Source organism: Halichoerus grypus, chromosome 1 (genome assembly GCF_964656455.1).
Source record: "Halichoerus grypus chromosome 1, mHalGry1.hap1.1, whole genome shotgun sequence".
In the NCBI taxonomy this organism is placed as follows: domain Eukaryota; kingdom Metazoa; phylum Chordata; class Mammalia; order Carnivora; family Phocidae; genus Halichoerus; species Halichoerus grypus.
In genome coordinates this window covers 183,640,339-183,656,260 of record NC_135712.1, presented here as the reverse complement: position 1 = coordinate 183,656,260, position 15,922 = coordinate 183,640,339, and the positions used below count along the sequence as shown (strand labels likewise).

General features: G+C 40.7%; 1 protein-coding gene across 3 annotated transcripts in view; it reads left to right on the top strand.

The window, feature by feature from the left end:
* The window catches only part of SLC25A26 (solute carrier family 25 member 26), a 127,188-nt gene that overhangs the window by 22,776 nt on the left and 88,490 nt on the right, over positions 1-15,922 (top strand). For 2 of the 3 annotated variants that reach the window (XM_078076223.1, XM_078076216.1), the window contains 3 exons: positions 124-228; positions 9,362-9,466; positions 11,008-11,055. In XM_078076223.1, coding sequence (XP_077932349.1) covers positions 124-228; positions 9,362-9,466; positions 11,008-11,055 — 258 coding nt within the window. The remainder of the gene's footprint in view (positions 1-123; positions 229-9,361; positions 9,467-11,007; positions 11,056-15,922) is intronic. The other variant, XM_036074658.2, reaches the window with a different exon arrangement.

Here is a 15,922-nt window from a genome sequence, read left to right as displayed (position 1 = left end):
GTTTAGCTTATCTATCATCTAACAAGGTCCTTGGACCTTCTGTGTGCTGTAGCCCATTCAGGGCTCATTGGTTATCAGCATATGGATTAAGCGCGTCATTAGCACCTCATTTTTTTTTTTCAGCTTCCCCACTGGATTGGCTCCTTGGAAGTTCATTCCTTGATGCGGTCAGGGGTGCTTGTGGGCAGCAAAGCACAGTGCGTGTTAGTTACCATTGTGTTTTTCCAGGTGGGGGTTTAAGCCATGTTTGATTGTGTTGTTAATACGTTCTAAAATGTATTTATAGGGGCGCCTGTCTGGCTTAGTGTGGAGTGTGCGACTCTTGATCTCTGGGTTGTGTTCAAGCCCACACTGGGTGTAGAGATCGATTAAAAAAAAAAAAAAAATTAAGGGGCACCTGGGTGCCTCAGTGTTAAGCCTCCGATTCTTGGTTTCGGCTCAGGTCACGATCTCAGGGTCATTAGATATAGCCCCATGTTAGGCTCCTTGCTCAGCAGGAAGTCTGCTTGAGATTCTCTCCCTCTGCCCCTTCCCCCACTTGCGCACACACTCTTTCTCTCAAATAAATAAATATTTAAAAAAAAAGACCCTGAATTCCTTTTAAAAATTTAAAAAAATTTAAACGTATTTTAGTTTTTTTTTTTTTTTTAATCTTTTTATTAGAAGAACCACTGAACAAGATAATAGAAGAAGGGTTGACAACTTTGGAAATGTGTTTTAGTGGAGAGTAACTTTCGTTTGCAGTTGTGGTCATATTTTGCCAAACTTGTGTGCAGTGGTATGATCCATCCATGGAGATAGGGTGAGTAGAAAAGAAGACAGCTGCTCTGGAAGTGAACGGTGCTTATTGACTGAGGAGGAAGCCCACAGTGATGCTGCAGATGGAGTTGCTTGTGTATATAAAGGGGAAGGAGGCAGAAATGTACAGGTATTGCTAGGAAGCTTGCTGTACAGTTAGAAGCTGAGGCCACACTGTCCCCTAGTTAACTACACTCAAGCACTTCTCCTGATGTATTTAAGCACATGCAGGGGGGTTTGTGCTAAGGCCCCCTTTTACCCTGCTCTGTTTCTTTCTTAGTGTTTCTGGGGACCTTTTTCTCTTTTTTTTAAAAAGATTTTATTTTTTAATTTTTTTAAAAAAGATTTATTCATTTGACGAGAGAGAGAGAGACAGAGAGAGCAAGCATGAGCAGGGGGAGAGGGAGAAGCAGGCTTCCTGCTGAGCAGGGAGCCCGACGTGAGGCTCGATTCCAGAGCCCCGGGATCATGACCCGAGCTGAAGGCGGATGCCCAACTGACTGAGCCACCCAGGCGCCCCAAGATTTTATTTTTTTTTAAGTAATCTCTCACCCAACATGGGGCTCAAACTCACGACCCCGAGATCAAGAGTCGCATGCTCCACCGCCTGAGTCAGCCAGGCTCCCCTGGAACCTTTTTTTCCACTTCAGGCCCTGAAGTCCCTGAGACACACAGACATTTTCATAGCTTCCTAAGAACCCTAAACTATAAGAATTACACAAAAAATTATCTCAAGAATCTAAAAAGTAACTCGCTTTCCACTGTCATTCTTTAAACCCCATCCCTTTCATATCTGTTCCTCACTTGGATCTCTTTGATTCCTGTTATGTAGGCTGTTTTCCTTCAGCCCTTCTGTTTCCTCTTCCATGCCTGTTGTCCTTAACTGGAAGTGTGGATTTAGATAGAAAGTCCTTCTGTGCTCTAGACAATGAGGATAAAACGACAAGATGAGATACTGCCTTTAAGAGGCTTGCCATCTACAGGTCGAGATGAATGTGTAAGGTGTAAGTACACTTAGGGGTTACAGGTATTTTACGAAAAGTGAGTACAAGGTACAGTGAGAGCCTGAGAAGAGAAGGAATGGTTGGTTTTGTCTGGATCTGTGTTGATTCAGGAAAGGCCTGATAGAACAGCGAGTCCTTGAGCTACATTTTTGTTAGTTAAGGGGGTGGGTGCAAGGAGGGGTATTGAGTTGATGAAAAGTCCTTATTAGACACTTTCAAGTTCTAAATGGAGTGTGGGTGTGACTGGTCTATCATGAAATGAGGCAGGGCAGGGGGACTGGAGGCCTTTTGGCTGCTGGGGGAAGGAGTTTGGCCTGGGCTGCACAGAAGGACCGCATTCGTTAGGATTTTAAGGACCTCTCCTGGTAGCTGTGTGGAGGTGGACGTGGTGTTTGAATGGAGGGGAGGAAACTACCACAGAAGCCCCAGGAGAGAGAGAGATGAGCAGAGCTCAACTAAGGCAGGGGCATGGTGTACAGAGAGAGAAGGTGAGTTTGAGGATAAGAGGTGGATTGACATACAGGTAGAAATTCTTTCAAAAGCCCTTCCACCAGCATTCCTCTAGTGCATATTTCTTCATGGATGCCTTTGTTAGTCTGTTGTGTGTGTGTTGTACACATGCTTAAACTCTCTGACAGAGTCTTACAAGCTAAGTCAGCTAAGCACACCCTGCTCTCCAGCTGTCCCAGCCATCTGAGCCTGAGGAATGTGCAGAGGGGGGAAGAAGAAGGGGAAAGAAGACAGAGCTTGGAAGTCGGTCCAGGCATGGCATGACCCATGTCTGATGATGACCTTGCTTAAAGTATAATAATGTACAGAGACATCTTTCAGGGAGGCTTTTATAAAGAACAGTTTGCACTGTCATCCCTCCAGTGTTTTTTTTAAGATTTATATATTTTTATTTATTTATTTTTATTTTTTTAAAAGATTTTATTTATTTGACAGATACTCTACACAGACTCTACACAGCGAGAGAGGGGACACAAGCAGGGGGAGTGGGAGAGGGAGAAGCAGGCTTCCTGCGGAGCAGGAGAGCCTGATGCGGGGCTCGATCCCAGGACCCTGGGGTCATGATCTGAGCCGAAGGCAGACATTTAACGACTGAGCCACCCAGGCGCCCCTATTTATATATTTTTAAAGAGAGAGAGCGTGAGAGAGGGTGAGCAGTGGGGGCGCAGGGGTGCAAAGGGAGAGGGATGGAGAGAGAATCTCAAGCAGACTCGCAGCTGAGCGTGGAGCTTGATGTGAGTCTTCATCCCAAGACCCCGAGGTCATGACCCAAGCCAAAGCCAAGAGTTGGCTGCTTACTGACTGAGCCACCCAGGTACCCCCATCCCCCCAATTTCTTGATGACCTCCTTTTTAAACACGTTTCAGATTGTTTTCTGTTTGATAAGTTTTCTTTTCTTTCCCTGATTTGGTATGCAGCATTAGTTCCAGTGGTATTGATTCATGATCTAGGAGAGTGTATTTCATTGACTGTCTTGTTTAGTTAGTGGTCAAAAGGGCAGGGAAGCTCTGTGTTGGCTTTTTACTTAAGAGCAGTATCAGTTTTGGGGAACACAATTAAATTAAGCTCAGTTTTGTAGAAATAGTGAACAAGATTTTCATGGAAGATGATGAAGTTGAAATTGTTCCGGTCAGTTATTGCCATTATATTGTAAATGGAAAAACCAAATACTTCTCTCCAAGGACCAAACCAGTAAAGGTAGGATTGGCCACTTCTGTGCAAGCCTGCACTTTGTCGGTGACAAACCTTTACTTTTTCAGATACTTTTTTGTTAAGATTAGGGTTCTTGGTGACATAAGAAATTAAATGCCACTATTAGAAAATGGCTTTGACTTGTAATTGTATACTCTTCAATATTTGAATGCCTGTTCTATGTCTAACACTGGAAATTGAATACTTTTATTATATAACTAGAGGATATATTGAGGACTTCTGTAAGGGGGCCGTATATGGATCATAGAGCTGGCAAGTAACACAGATCAGGGTTGGAACTCTGACTTGTCACATGGCCTGTTTACTGTGTGTCGGTAGGCCATTTACTTAGCCTCCCTGAGCTGCTATTTGCCTTATCTTAAAAAACAGGGTTAATGCTACCCCACTCACAGTTCTAAGGATGAAGTGACACATTACTTACAAAGTGTGTAGCCTAGCATCTGATCTGTGAAGGGTCCAGTAAACGTTGGTTCCAGTCCATGCCACACAAAGTGCCATATTTGGCACAGTTGTAAAGTTTTATAGTTGTGGGAGGGAATCAGTTCAGAAGATGAAGAAATTGGAATTCAAAGAATTTCAGTGACTTGTTGAAGGTTTCCCAGCTGCTGTGGACAGTAAAACACCACTGTAGAATGAAGAGTGAGCTACTTCTCTGCGTGCTTCCAGGAGCACCTTCATCTTCTACTTTTAATGAAATATTTTAAAAATGGCAGAAGTGGTGCAAAGCTAGAGACGAGATGTGTATTACTTGGGTAATATTGTGAACTCTGATCACTGTAGGGTTTTTCTTTTATTTTTAGAAGATTTTATTAAATAATCTTTACACCCAACATGCAGCTCAAACTGACACCCCCAAGATCAAGAGTTGTGTGCTGCACTGACCCAGCCAGCCAGGTGCCCCGTTGCGGGTTTCTTAAAATAAGAAAAGGTCACAGTTCTAAAATGTGCTCTTGGTTACTATGGTAGACAGAATCATGTTCCCCTAAAGATGTCCTAGACCCTAAAACCTGTGAATATGTTACCTAGCATGGCAAAAAGGACTTTGCAGATCAGATAAAGTTAGAGATCTTGAGATGGGAAGATTTTCCTGGATTATCTAGGTGAGCCCAGTATAATTATAAAGGTCCTTATAAGAGGAATGCCGGAGTGTCGGGGAGAGAGGTTTTAAGATGCTGTGCTCTGTCTTGAAAAGGGAGAAGGGGACCACAAACCACAGAATGCAGATAGAGGGAATAGATGCTCCTTCAGAGCCTCCAGAAAGAACACCACCTGGCTGACTAGTTGGATTTCAGCTTAGTAGGACCTATTTTGGAATTCTGACCTCCACGATTGTGAGAGTAAATTTGTGTTATTTTAAGCCTCTGAATGTGTGGTAATTTGTCAGAACAGCAATAGGAAACTAATACAGTTAGCATTAAATGCCAGTCTCCTTCACTGTCAGGTTTGATGTTGGTTGCAATCTGTGCATCTGTCCGTGGGGCCTTTGTCACCTCCTGTGAAGTCATGGCTCATTTCTGTTACGGAAAGGAACAAAAGTGAAAAAGCCATTTAAGGCTTAAGCCTTGTGTAAAATGGTATGAACAACCTTCAGAAGCAAAGCCTAAAAGATGATGTAATTATTTTTGTTGAGAAGACTATTAACTTTCTGTCCAGAGTCTAGATAATCAAGGACAGTAGTTTTATCAGACAAGAGAAGACTAATAGCTACAAAAATTAAAAATTTTTTTTCTAATGCCTATTGGCTATTTATGTAAGTGGAAAGAGTCTTAAAAGTGAGACAGGTATGATGAACTTATGTCCCCCTATCCACGGATAAAATTTAAACCCTAAGGATGGTAAATTAGGAGTTAGAAATTGCTGTTAGGATTATTTTATCACCAGCTGTGATTCCATTTGTAACCAGGAGATGGCAGAATTGACACACAGATGAATTGTTCAGTTACAGGGGTTTTGATTCTAAATGATGGTATTACAGAAAGATATACCCTATATATTAATTTGGAAACCTGCTTCCCAGAATTTTGAGAACTACCCAAAGAATGTAAAATAAAATGCAAGTAAGTAAATTGCGCATTTCAAAAATTTTCAGGGCGTCATGAGGTTTCTCTCCCTCATATTAATTTGCCACATTGGAGTTTACTCTGCCAAGTCAAAAGCAGCCTTTGCTTTGTGATTAAATTTTGGCTGTATTCACCTTATTTAGGTTTCTCCACGGAACTTACTATAGATTTGCCTGTCTAAACTTGAAGAATTAGCTGATACTAAACTTTGAAAATTTAAGTTTATTATTATTATTTAAGTTTATTATAGTATATAAATACGATCTTTGATGAGAAATAATTCTGGAGATGATAAGCAAAAGATATGGGTTTCACCCTTCCTTCCTAAGCCAAGTAGTGCTCTGACCTTTAATAACTACTGTCTCAGATTTGTATGTATTTAAACATGCTGACAATTGGCTTCTAATACCAGAGGCATATTTACAGGCTGTTGATTAGGTTTCCCGGAGAAAAATAAAAATCAGGTAAGTTATTGTGAGCTGTGCTGGCGTAGTTGGGGAAAGGATGTAATGTTAATGGAAGGCACTATCGGTGATGCCCACTGACCTTGAAGAGCATTTCAGGAGTGAGAGGACAGGGGTGCCTGGGTGGCTCAGTCGGGTAAGCATCTGCCTTCAGCTCAGGTCATGATCCCAGGGTCCTGGGATCGAGCCCCACGTTGGGCTCCCTGCTTAGTGGGGAGCCTGATTCTCCATCTCCTTCTGCCCCTCCCCCTGCTGTGTGTGTTCTCTCTCTCTCTCTCAAATGAATAAAATCTTTAAAAAAAAAAAGAAGTGATACTGTGACTAGCTGGCAGTGAGGTATGGAGTTGTGGAAGGTGGCTGTGGCAATGAAAGGTCCAGAGATTTAGCAGCATCTCTCTCCCTCTTTCTCCTTTGCCGTCATTCCTTTTTTTTTTTTTTAAAGATTTATTTATTTGACAGAGAGAGACACAGCGAGAGAGGGAGCACAAGCGGGGAGTGGGAGAGGGAGAAGCAGGCTTCCTGCTGAGCAGGGAACCCGATGTGGGGCTCAATCCCAGGACCCTGGGATCATGACCTGAGCCGAAGGCAGACGCTTAACGACTCAGCCACCCAGGCACCCCGTGCCGTCATTCCTTTTACCAAATGGGAGGCCGAAGTTCACTGTAGTTTTTCCCCTTTTCACACACTTAGTCTTATGACCTATAGTTCTGCATCTTGGCGTTTAATAAATACTAAAAGGAGACATTCAGCTCTCCATTGCAAAAATAAATTAAAAAACTTGCCAGGTAAGTGTTTATTTATGTCAAAGAAAAAATCTTGATAGCAGCTTCATTATAATCAATTTTTTTAAAAAGATTTTATTTATTTATTTGACAGAGAGGGACACAGTGAGAGAGGGAACACAAGCAGGGGGAGTGGGAGAGGAAGAAGCAGGCTTCCCACTGAGCAGGGAGCCTGATGTGGGGCTCGATCCCAGGACCCTGGGATCATGCCCTGACCCGAAGGCAGATGCTAAACGACTGAGCCACCCAGGCACTCTATTATAATCAGTTTTTAATCTGAAGTTTATCATGTTTTTGGTATGTTTAATTCTAATGAAGCCAGTATTGTATTTTAATGTTGATAAAAGAGAGGAACATGTATTTTCTTTATGTAAAACCTTAGTCATTTTGTCTTTTGATAGACCTTTGACATACAAAACACTCTTGGGTTTAATGAAAATGCCACCATTCCTGTGTCATGGATTTGTACTGAACCCTAGATTTGTGAGGAAAGAATGCTCTAAAGAATGGATTTACCAAGAGACCCACAGATGACATTATTTCCTTTCCTGGAATCACAGTCCTGTAACGTGCTTTTGTTCTTGTGCAGTGAAATACCCTGTTGTGGCTCAAATTCAAATCCAAGAAAGATCAGAGTTAATAGAAAACCAAATCGAAGGCAGCAGAGTTACTGGAGGAAGTAGACAGTGGCCTCTCTCTTCTGCCGAAATGGCTGTGCTGCGCAAGTCAGGAGGCCATGCTAGCTGCTTTGTACCTCTTCAGTTAGCGAGATTGCTTTTCATCCCAGAACCTTTGCAGAGTTTTTGTTTTGCTTCTGTATTTTTAAGAAATAAAAACATAATGTAAGAACATGAAGGGTTATGAAGCATGAAGTTCCATAAATATTTATGCCAAGCCACACGAGTAGACAATTCCTATTTTCTTGACATATTGGGGTCGTACTTCACTCTTCACCTCTTGAATTGAAAAATACAAGGAGTTAGTGAAACTTTTCTTTCTTTTCTCTTTCCTTTTTTATTTATTTATTTTCATTTCTTTAATGAGTTTTAGATGCTGGGAGCTATCCTTTTAGGTTCATGTAAGTTTCAATGAACTTTGTTTTATGTCCGGTTTATAAGTATGGATTTAAAAGTTTACACACTTATCAAGAGTAACATGATTTATACCCAGTTTTAGGCCTTGGTGGTAAGGTGTTTAATCTGTTTTTTTTGTGTGTGTGATTATCTCTAAATTAAGTATTTGTCAAGACTAATAAGTGTGATTGCTTTGAAAAGCATGTCTTATTTTATTATTTTTAAAGATTTTATTTATTAGAGGGAAAGGGAGAACACAAGTTGGGGGAGGGTCAGAGGGAGAGGGAGAAGCGGACTCCCCACTGAGCAAAGAGCCCCATGTGGGGCTCCATCCCAGGACCCTGAGTTCATGACCTGAGCTGAAGGCAGATGCTCAACCTACTGAGCTACCCTGAAAAGCATATTTTAAGTTAGCCCTTTCATTTTGTATTCTCCCTCAATTAAAATCTTTGGTCCATAGCAGATATATTTACCCTTTGATATTATGTTAAAGAAACTTATCAAGTAGGTAATACCTATTGGTTTTAGAGAATTTAGAAGTGCTGGTAGGCAGAAAAAATAAAATCCCACTTTGTTTTTTCAAGTCTATGTAACTATATATATAGGTAATCTAATGTTAAGTACAAAGATAAAAATATTTTAAAAATTCTGGAGGGGCACCTGAGTGGCTCAGTTGGTTAAGCAGCCGACTCTTGATTTTAGCTCGGGTCATGGTCTCAGGGTTATGGGATCGAGCCCTGCATTGGGCTCTGCATTCAGCACAGTCTGCTTGGGATTCTATCTCCCTCTGCCCCTCCCCTTGCTCTCTCTCTCTTAAATAAGTAGGTAAATCTTTTTTAAAAAATTTCTGGAATATTGGTTGTTGACCACTCAGGTGTGAATATGGACCAGTCAGGACCTAAGTCAACTTGAATGCTGGAGCAGGGCTCAAGAGTACCTGGAGTTTCTCCTCAGTTGTTTCATGGCGGTGGTCTGAGGTGCTGGGTTTGGGAGCCTCTTGAGGCTAGGGTTGGTGGCGAAGTAGAAAATGAGTTATAACCAGCTGATGAGCAGTCTTGCCTCTATTGATGTGTGCATTATTGACAGTAAAGCAAAAGCCCCTTTGGTTCATTCTTTCAACCTATTTTCATGTGATCACTAGATGATGCAGTTCTAGGTGTTGGGGATTCAGAATAAGTAAATGTGTTTCTTGCCATTTGAGGGGCTTACAGAGAGATGGGCTTAGCACAACATGCAAAAGGATCAGTACAGGACAAGGGAGGGTAGGTTCTGGGCTGACAAAATAATGCATGTCCATTAAGGGTCTAAGGTTTTTAAGCTGAAAAAATACCTTTTGACATCTTGCACTGAGCCTGTGCATTATCACTTTTTAACTATAGTTTTTTGCTTATGAAAAGAATTTCAATTTTCATAGCAGTTACTTCTTTTTTTAGGATGTAATTAAATTATGTATTTTAGGTTGCCTGCCTGATTCGAGTTCCTTCTGAAGTGGTTAAGCAGAGGGCACAGGTATCTGCTTCTTCGAGAACATTTCAGATTTTCTCTAATATCTTATATACAGAGGTGAGATGTGTTTTTAAACTTTTTTTCTTTATTGAGAACGATTTTATAGTAGCTTTTATGAACATTGTGATTCTTATCCCAGGAGTCTTAGAAGAGACCATAAAGCTAAATTTAATGCCCAGTCACAGTACCTTTTTAATACTAAGATTATCTTTGCCTTTTCTTTGTTTTCAAATTTTAATTTTAATTTTCCCCCCCAAATTTCTAAACAGTACATACCAAGTATCACTACTGTGTACATGTCCTACATTGTAATTGTCCTGTAGTAGTTTCAGAATCAGACATGGAATAAATCGTAAAAATGTAAATTAAGATATCATATTAAAATGTTACTACAGAACTTGAGGACCCATGGAAGAGAAGTATAGTAATGGACATAGTGACTAGCATCATAATGTTTATATTAAAATTCCTTTTTTACTTGTTAATGTTACGTTATGGGTCAGAAGTCAGTCTTGCTGGCCCTATTACTAGGGACCATTGAGCTGCTTTTCTTTGTATTTTTTACAGAAGCCTTTTTTTTTTTTTTTAAAGATTTTATTTATTCATTTGAGACACAGAGATAGAGAGAGAGCCTGAGCGGGGGTTGCGGGGAGGCAGAGGCAGAGGGAGAGGGAGAAGCAGGCTCCCCGCTGAGCCAGGAACCTGATGTGGGGCTCGATCCCAGGACCCTGGAATCATGACCTGAGCTGAAGGCAGACGCTTAACCATCTGAGCCACCCAGGCACCCCAGAAGCCTTTTTTTTTTTTAAACAGTAATCAGTCACGTGGAAATTTTCATTGAGTCTAGGTTTTAGAATCGTTATTCTTGGGGCGCCTGGGTGGCTTAGTCGGCTAAGCGGCTGCCTTCGGCTCAGGTCATGATCCCAGGGTCCTGAGATCGAGCCCCGCATTGGACTCCCTGCTCGGTGGAGAGCCTGCTTCTCCCTCTCCCTCTGTCTGCCGCTCTGCCTACTTGTGCTCTCTATCTCTGTTAAATAAATAAAAATCTTTAAAAAAAGGAAAAAGTTATTCTTCTTAATGGTCCCTTTGTCACTTAGGTGAGGAGTTACTGAGTATTTAATCATAGAATCATGAGATCAATCCAGTAGAGGGACCCTGTTGTGAGTCATGTGGACAGTTAAGTAAGCCAAGGCTTGTCCAGAGATATTTATCACTGTGGAGAGATTAATTGCTGATGTCTTCTGATTGAAACTATGAAATACAATTCTGTTTTTATATGAAAGGATGATTGGCATTTTGTGTGCTTTTGCTTTTGGAAATATTTTTAAAGTATCTCAAGTATGATTTTTCAGGAGCAGAAATGTTGAAAACAACTGAAATAGTCTGTTTGATTATTTTAGAGATGTTCCCATGTTAAAGGGAGCTGACCTGAGCCTTTTATACTTGAGTTTATAACCTTTAACCTCTTACGGAACTGTGGTCATTGTGACTGTTTTAAAACTCCGACTTCAGGAAAGGTAGATCTGCCTTTTTCAGAATGTCATTCAGAACTCTTGCTATTCTAACTTTCTGAGCTCTTGGCCTTTTGTTTGTTTCAGGGCATCCAAGGATTGTATCGAGGCTACAAAAGCACAGTTTTAAGAGAGGTAACTCACTTAATTTCCAGTATTGAAGTGCAAAAGAATGATACGAATAAAGTTATTCAGAGAACCTGCTTTAAAAAATTAAAAAGAGAATTTGTGATCACTTTTTGAAACACCGTTTAGTCTTATCCTGGTTCTTAGATCTAACGAATGGGTAGAATGGGTTTGCTGAAAGAGTAGTCTCCCTGGTCAGAATGGCACCCATCCTGTGGCGTGGTTGTTGCTAGGGTGGCTGAATGTCTGCTTTGGCCGAAATAGTAAGAAACAACTACTAAGGGTAAGATACCAAGTTAATTACCAGAATACACAGAATTAATGAAAACTTAGTAATGAAAGAAGCAGTTGAAGAAACAAGTGTCTCAAAAGTCTGTATCGTGCAGTCAGCTCTTGTCTTCCCGATAACAAGGTACAATGAGCTGGGGCATTCGGTTGGGACTGGGGTGCTGGCCCTGCAGGTCGCCCACGCAGGGTGCCCCCAGCAGCCACTTCACCTCTGTGACCTCTAACTCTGAAAGTCGGGGATTCAGTACATTTCTTTTGCTGTTGAAAAAGCAAAGTGATGTCAGTATCTTCCTGTCGGAAGTATGTTTTACTTTTTCCCCTCACATAGAGGACAATATTTTGAAGTTCAGAAGTTGATTTATGCAAGATTTATGACAGTCTTTGTCTGGTTCGGGATATAGTTTTTTTTTTTTTAAGAGTTTAACTCCTAGGATTTTTTTTTTTCAGCTTTATTGAGATATAATTGACAACTAAACTTGTAAGGTATTTAAAATGTACAGTGTGATGATGATTTGATATATACACACACATATATATGTATACATATGTGTATGTTGTGAAAAGGATTGGCACATAATTTCCTATTAAAGAAAATACAAAGGGGAATCTGCATACCTTTGCTCTGTATTCTTTTTTCTACTTGGAGTTCACTGGGTGCTAAAATATTTGCATTTATAAAAATGTTTTTAATTTAAATAAATACTGCTATGATTAGCAGAACATTGAAATGTTTTTAATTTAAATAAATACTGCTATGATTAGCAGAACATTGAAATTGTTTGAAATCCCTAGTTTTATTCCCAGGTAGTTTTTGTGTGTTTTGTTTTTTACTATATACTACAATCTTTTTTATGAAACACCAGCACTGTTACATGTTATTTAAAGCTTTGATTTCCACAAGGTAACAGCCTTTAGTGTAGTGTGGTATGTAGATCTTTGAAAAACTTCCTTTGATGGAAAACTGAATGTTTCAAAATTAGTTTATTTGTGTGACGGTGACTTCTGTCTTTCAAAAATATCACCCACACTATATCTTCATTCTGTACTTATTTTCTGAATCACTAAACATGTGTGATTTACTCAGATTTCACCGGGGTACCACAAACCAGGGGGGCACTGAACCTTTTTTGTTTTTCTGAGAGATCCTGAATAAATGAATATATTTACATGCCAGGCATTACTGGTTTTGCATACAAACAGATAAAACACATGGTTACAACTGCATTCTATTCTTTTAAAAATTTGTTTTGACATATGTCACACTAGTAATTAATTTCTAGGCTGCAGTTTTTGCAAGTAGTGTGACCCTACTGAGATGACTTTGTTTACTGAAAATGGCAGTGCTTTGTTGGAAATTTAATTGGGGTCTTCTGCATTATGCGTATTCATAAAAGATCCTTCAGAACTGATTTTAGTTGAAATATTGCCTTTGTCCAGATTCTCTGATAGAATGAGAGAAGAATTATCACTGAATGAAACATAGCTTCTTTTCAAAATGAGAAAAATAAGAAGTGATATATCTGCTTTAAACAAAATTTTTACATTATAAATAGTTTCAATTCTTACGTTATTCTGACACCAATATCAAATCTTTTTGCCAAGAGCTTCTTTGATTGTTTCAATAAGAAAATACATTGAAGCCTTAGTGAGAATCACCAGGAAACTTATATGGTTATTCTGTGTACAATTTTTCTTTAAAACAAGTTTTATCTCCCTAGCGGTAGCCCATTAGAATGAGATTGAAGTTTGAATCCGTGCATTATAAGATAGATTATGTGTATTCTTTAGATTTTGTGAATGCCGTCACATGTTTTTTACTGCATTTGATGTTTGTGGAGATAGTGTGCTTATCCCTTATGTTCGCTTCAATTATTGTAGTTACTGTGAATTTTGGATGGAGTGTAAGCAAGGTCAACAGATTATACTCTATACCTCAGCCGTTCAGTATTCGTTTGTCTCATGATCTTTGATAAATTAAATGCAGCCAAACCCTGAGCTGGAGTGGTGTTATTGTAGTAAGATGGAAATAGGGAGCAAAACCGCAGCTGCTTCCCTAGCTAGACTGATTTCAGAGCATTCATTGTCCTGGAAGTTCTCTGGAGAGCAGCCTCATGATCTTGTATGTGAATTAGAAGGACTTCTAAAGAGGAAGAAAGCCGAGAAAGGCAAGTTGTTTCAAAAGAAGTAGGAATAAGTTAAGCTCGGCAAATACGCTTTATCCACAGATTCTACTTAGCAGTCATTTTAAGAGCACCTACTCTGTGTTGGGCACCATGCAGAACGTTTCTGCCCTCAAGGATTCACATTCTTGTGGGAAAACGACTAGGAGTAGACACTTCACAGTGCCATAGTGATATGTAGGAACAAAATGTGGCTGAGATGGTGGAGGAAGCAGTGCTTGAATGGTACTCAGTGTCTGTTGCATTAATATAAACAAAATGTTGACTTAACTCTGAAGGAGTGGCAGTTAGAAATAATCAAGGAGACAGGCAGATGTAACATCATGAGCGAAGGCACAGGGGTAAAAGCATCTGTATACCTTGCTTAGCTCAGCAGCTTCGGAGTTTTCATCCCCTCAGAAGAGGCAAGAGTGATTTCTCTCTACGTCAGGCCAAGTGAGGGTGCTGCAGGGAGGCACTCAACCAGGAGGTGTTTGTCCAGAGGAGAGGTCGAGCCTCTCCCTGTAGCTGGATGCCTGCCAGGGGACTGGAGTCCAGCACGTGGGAGAAGGCCTTGGAAGAGCCTGGCATGTGTCCCCCGGAATTTGGAGGCTGAATTACTGGCGTTTGACTCTTGTCTGTGTAAATCTGATGGTAAGAAGGTGGTTGGAGCTGCCTCAGTGGCAGGATGTTGCCATCGTGATCATGAATGACTCCCGGCTTCTCTTTGGTAGATGAGAGCAGCCACTACAGAGATGAGATGGGTGAGGATGATCTCCCCCCTCTCCCCACAGCTTTGCTCCCAGGCTTCAATGAAAGCAGGTCTCCCCTCAAACTCTGTGACACGTGCAGTCAGAATCAAGCAGGCCAAACACGTCACTCAGCCTGTTTTGTAAGTTCATCGAAGCCCTGGATCTGTCCCTGTAGGGCCCCCCCAAATCACCACTGATTGAAAAGTTCACTCGCAGGTAGACAGGGCAGCTTTTCCAGTGTGGTTACCCTTCTTGTCTATCTTATCCCCCTAATGCGCTGGCTGGATGTGAGGACCTCTAGGAATCAAGCCTTGGGAGTGCCCTTCAGCGTCTACTCCAGCTCTGTTGTCTGCCCCTCAGTGTTTTTGCCCCTCAGACTCTTGATACTATATAAATCTCACATGTGTCTTACCAGAGACACCCTGTCTTAGGTGTTCTGCCATTTGTTTGTTTCTGTAGCCAAAATATCTTGGAGGTGATTTTTTTTTTTTATCACTTCATAAAGATCACCCTCTCATTTTTATGATTGCAGAGTACTCCATTGTGTACACGAGCCATTGGTTATTTAACCAGTTCTTGTTGGTGGGCATTGCACACATGCTGCAGTGTGTGTTACCGTTCTTACGTCATTTTGTACACGGTGAGGATGTTTGCAGGTTAAATACCCAAAGTGAGATTGCTTGGCTAACGTGTATGGCATTCATAATTTTGATGTTATGGCCGCATTGCCCTGCATGGAAATACTAGTCGACACTTGTGCCAGCGATGTAGGAGCTCTTCCCCTCTGCCTTACCGACAGTACCAGCAATCTGAGAGGTGAAAACTAATCTCACTCTAGTTTTAAATCTGAGCCTGGGCATATGGATATATATCCGAGAACTGTTTTATTTCCTTAACTGTGAACTGATTGTTTGAATTATGTTAGAGTCCTCATGAGAATGAGACGGAGAGATCCATGTGAAGGGCTTTCTACAGAGCCTGTCGCATGGGATGCGTTCTGTATGCTTAGTAACCGGAAGGGCTTTTGACAGGAAATAACACCTAAGTGTGAAATGCAGCTCTGCCCTGGACCAGCTGTCTGCTCTTGGCAAGTTGCTTAACCTCTCTGAGCCCAAGTTTTTCCATCTGCGCTAGAAACTTTGCATAGACTGTTCTCATTGAAATCTCCCAGCAGTCTTACGAAAGAATATTAGAGCAATATGATTTGCCAGGGGACTCAGATGAAGAAACCTGACTCTAGGTTATGAGGTCCTTGAACAGCCATACAACCTTGATCGGTCTGTATTTAAACATCCGAATGCCATTTCGTGATGATGAGTAACAATTGTGTTTCAGTTAGAGGCCAGCTATTGGTATTACTTGTAAAGCTTCTCAGCTACAATTGGAGAGCGTTTTATCCAAATGTCTTGTAGAGGGGAATTTTGTGTTCAGTTAACAAATTGCAACCTGCAGCTGATTTTATATTCACTGGCTACTTCTGTAGGAAAAACAACATAATGGTTATAATAATGTAAAGTTGCCCTAATTGGTGTTTCAGTTGGTTAAAATTACTAATGTAAATATGTTGGAAAAGTTCTTTGATTATTCTCTTTTGGGTCACATTGATAATTTACTGGAATTTATTTCCCAAGTAAGATTATCCATTTAGAGGAAGGCTTTCTTACTGAGATTGCAACA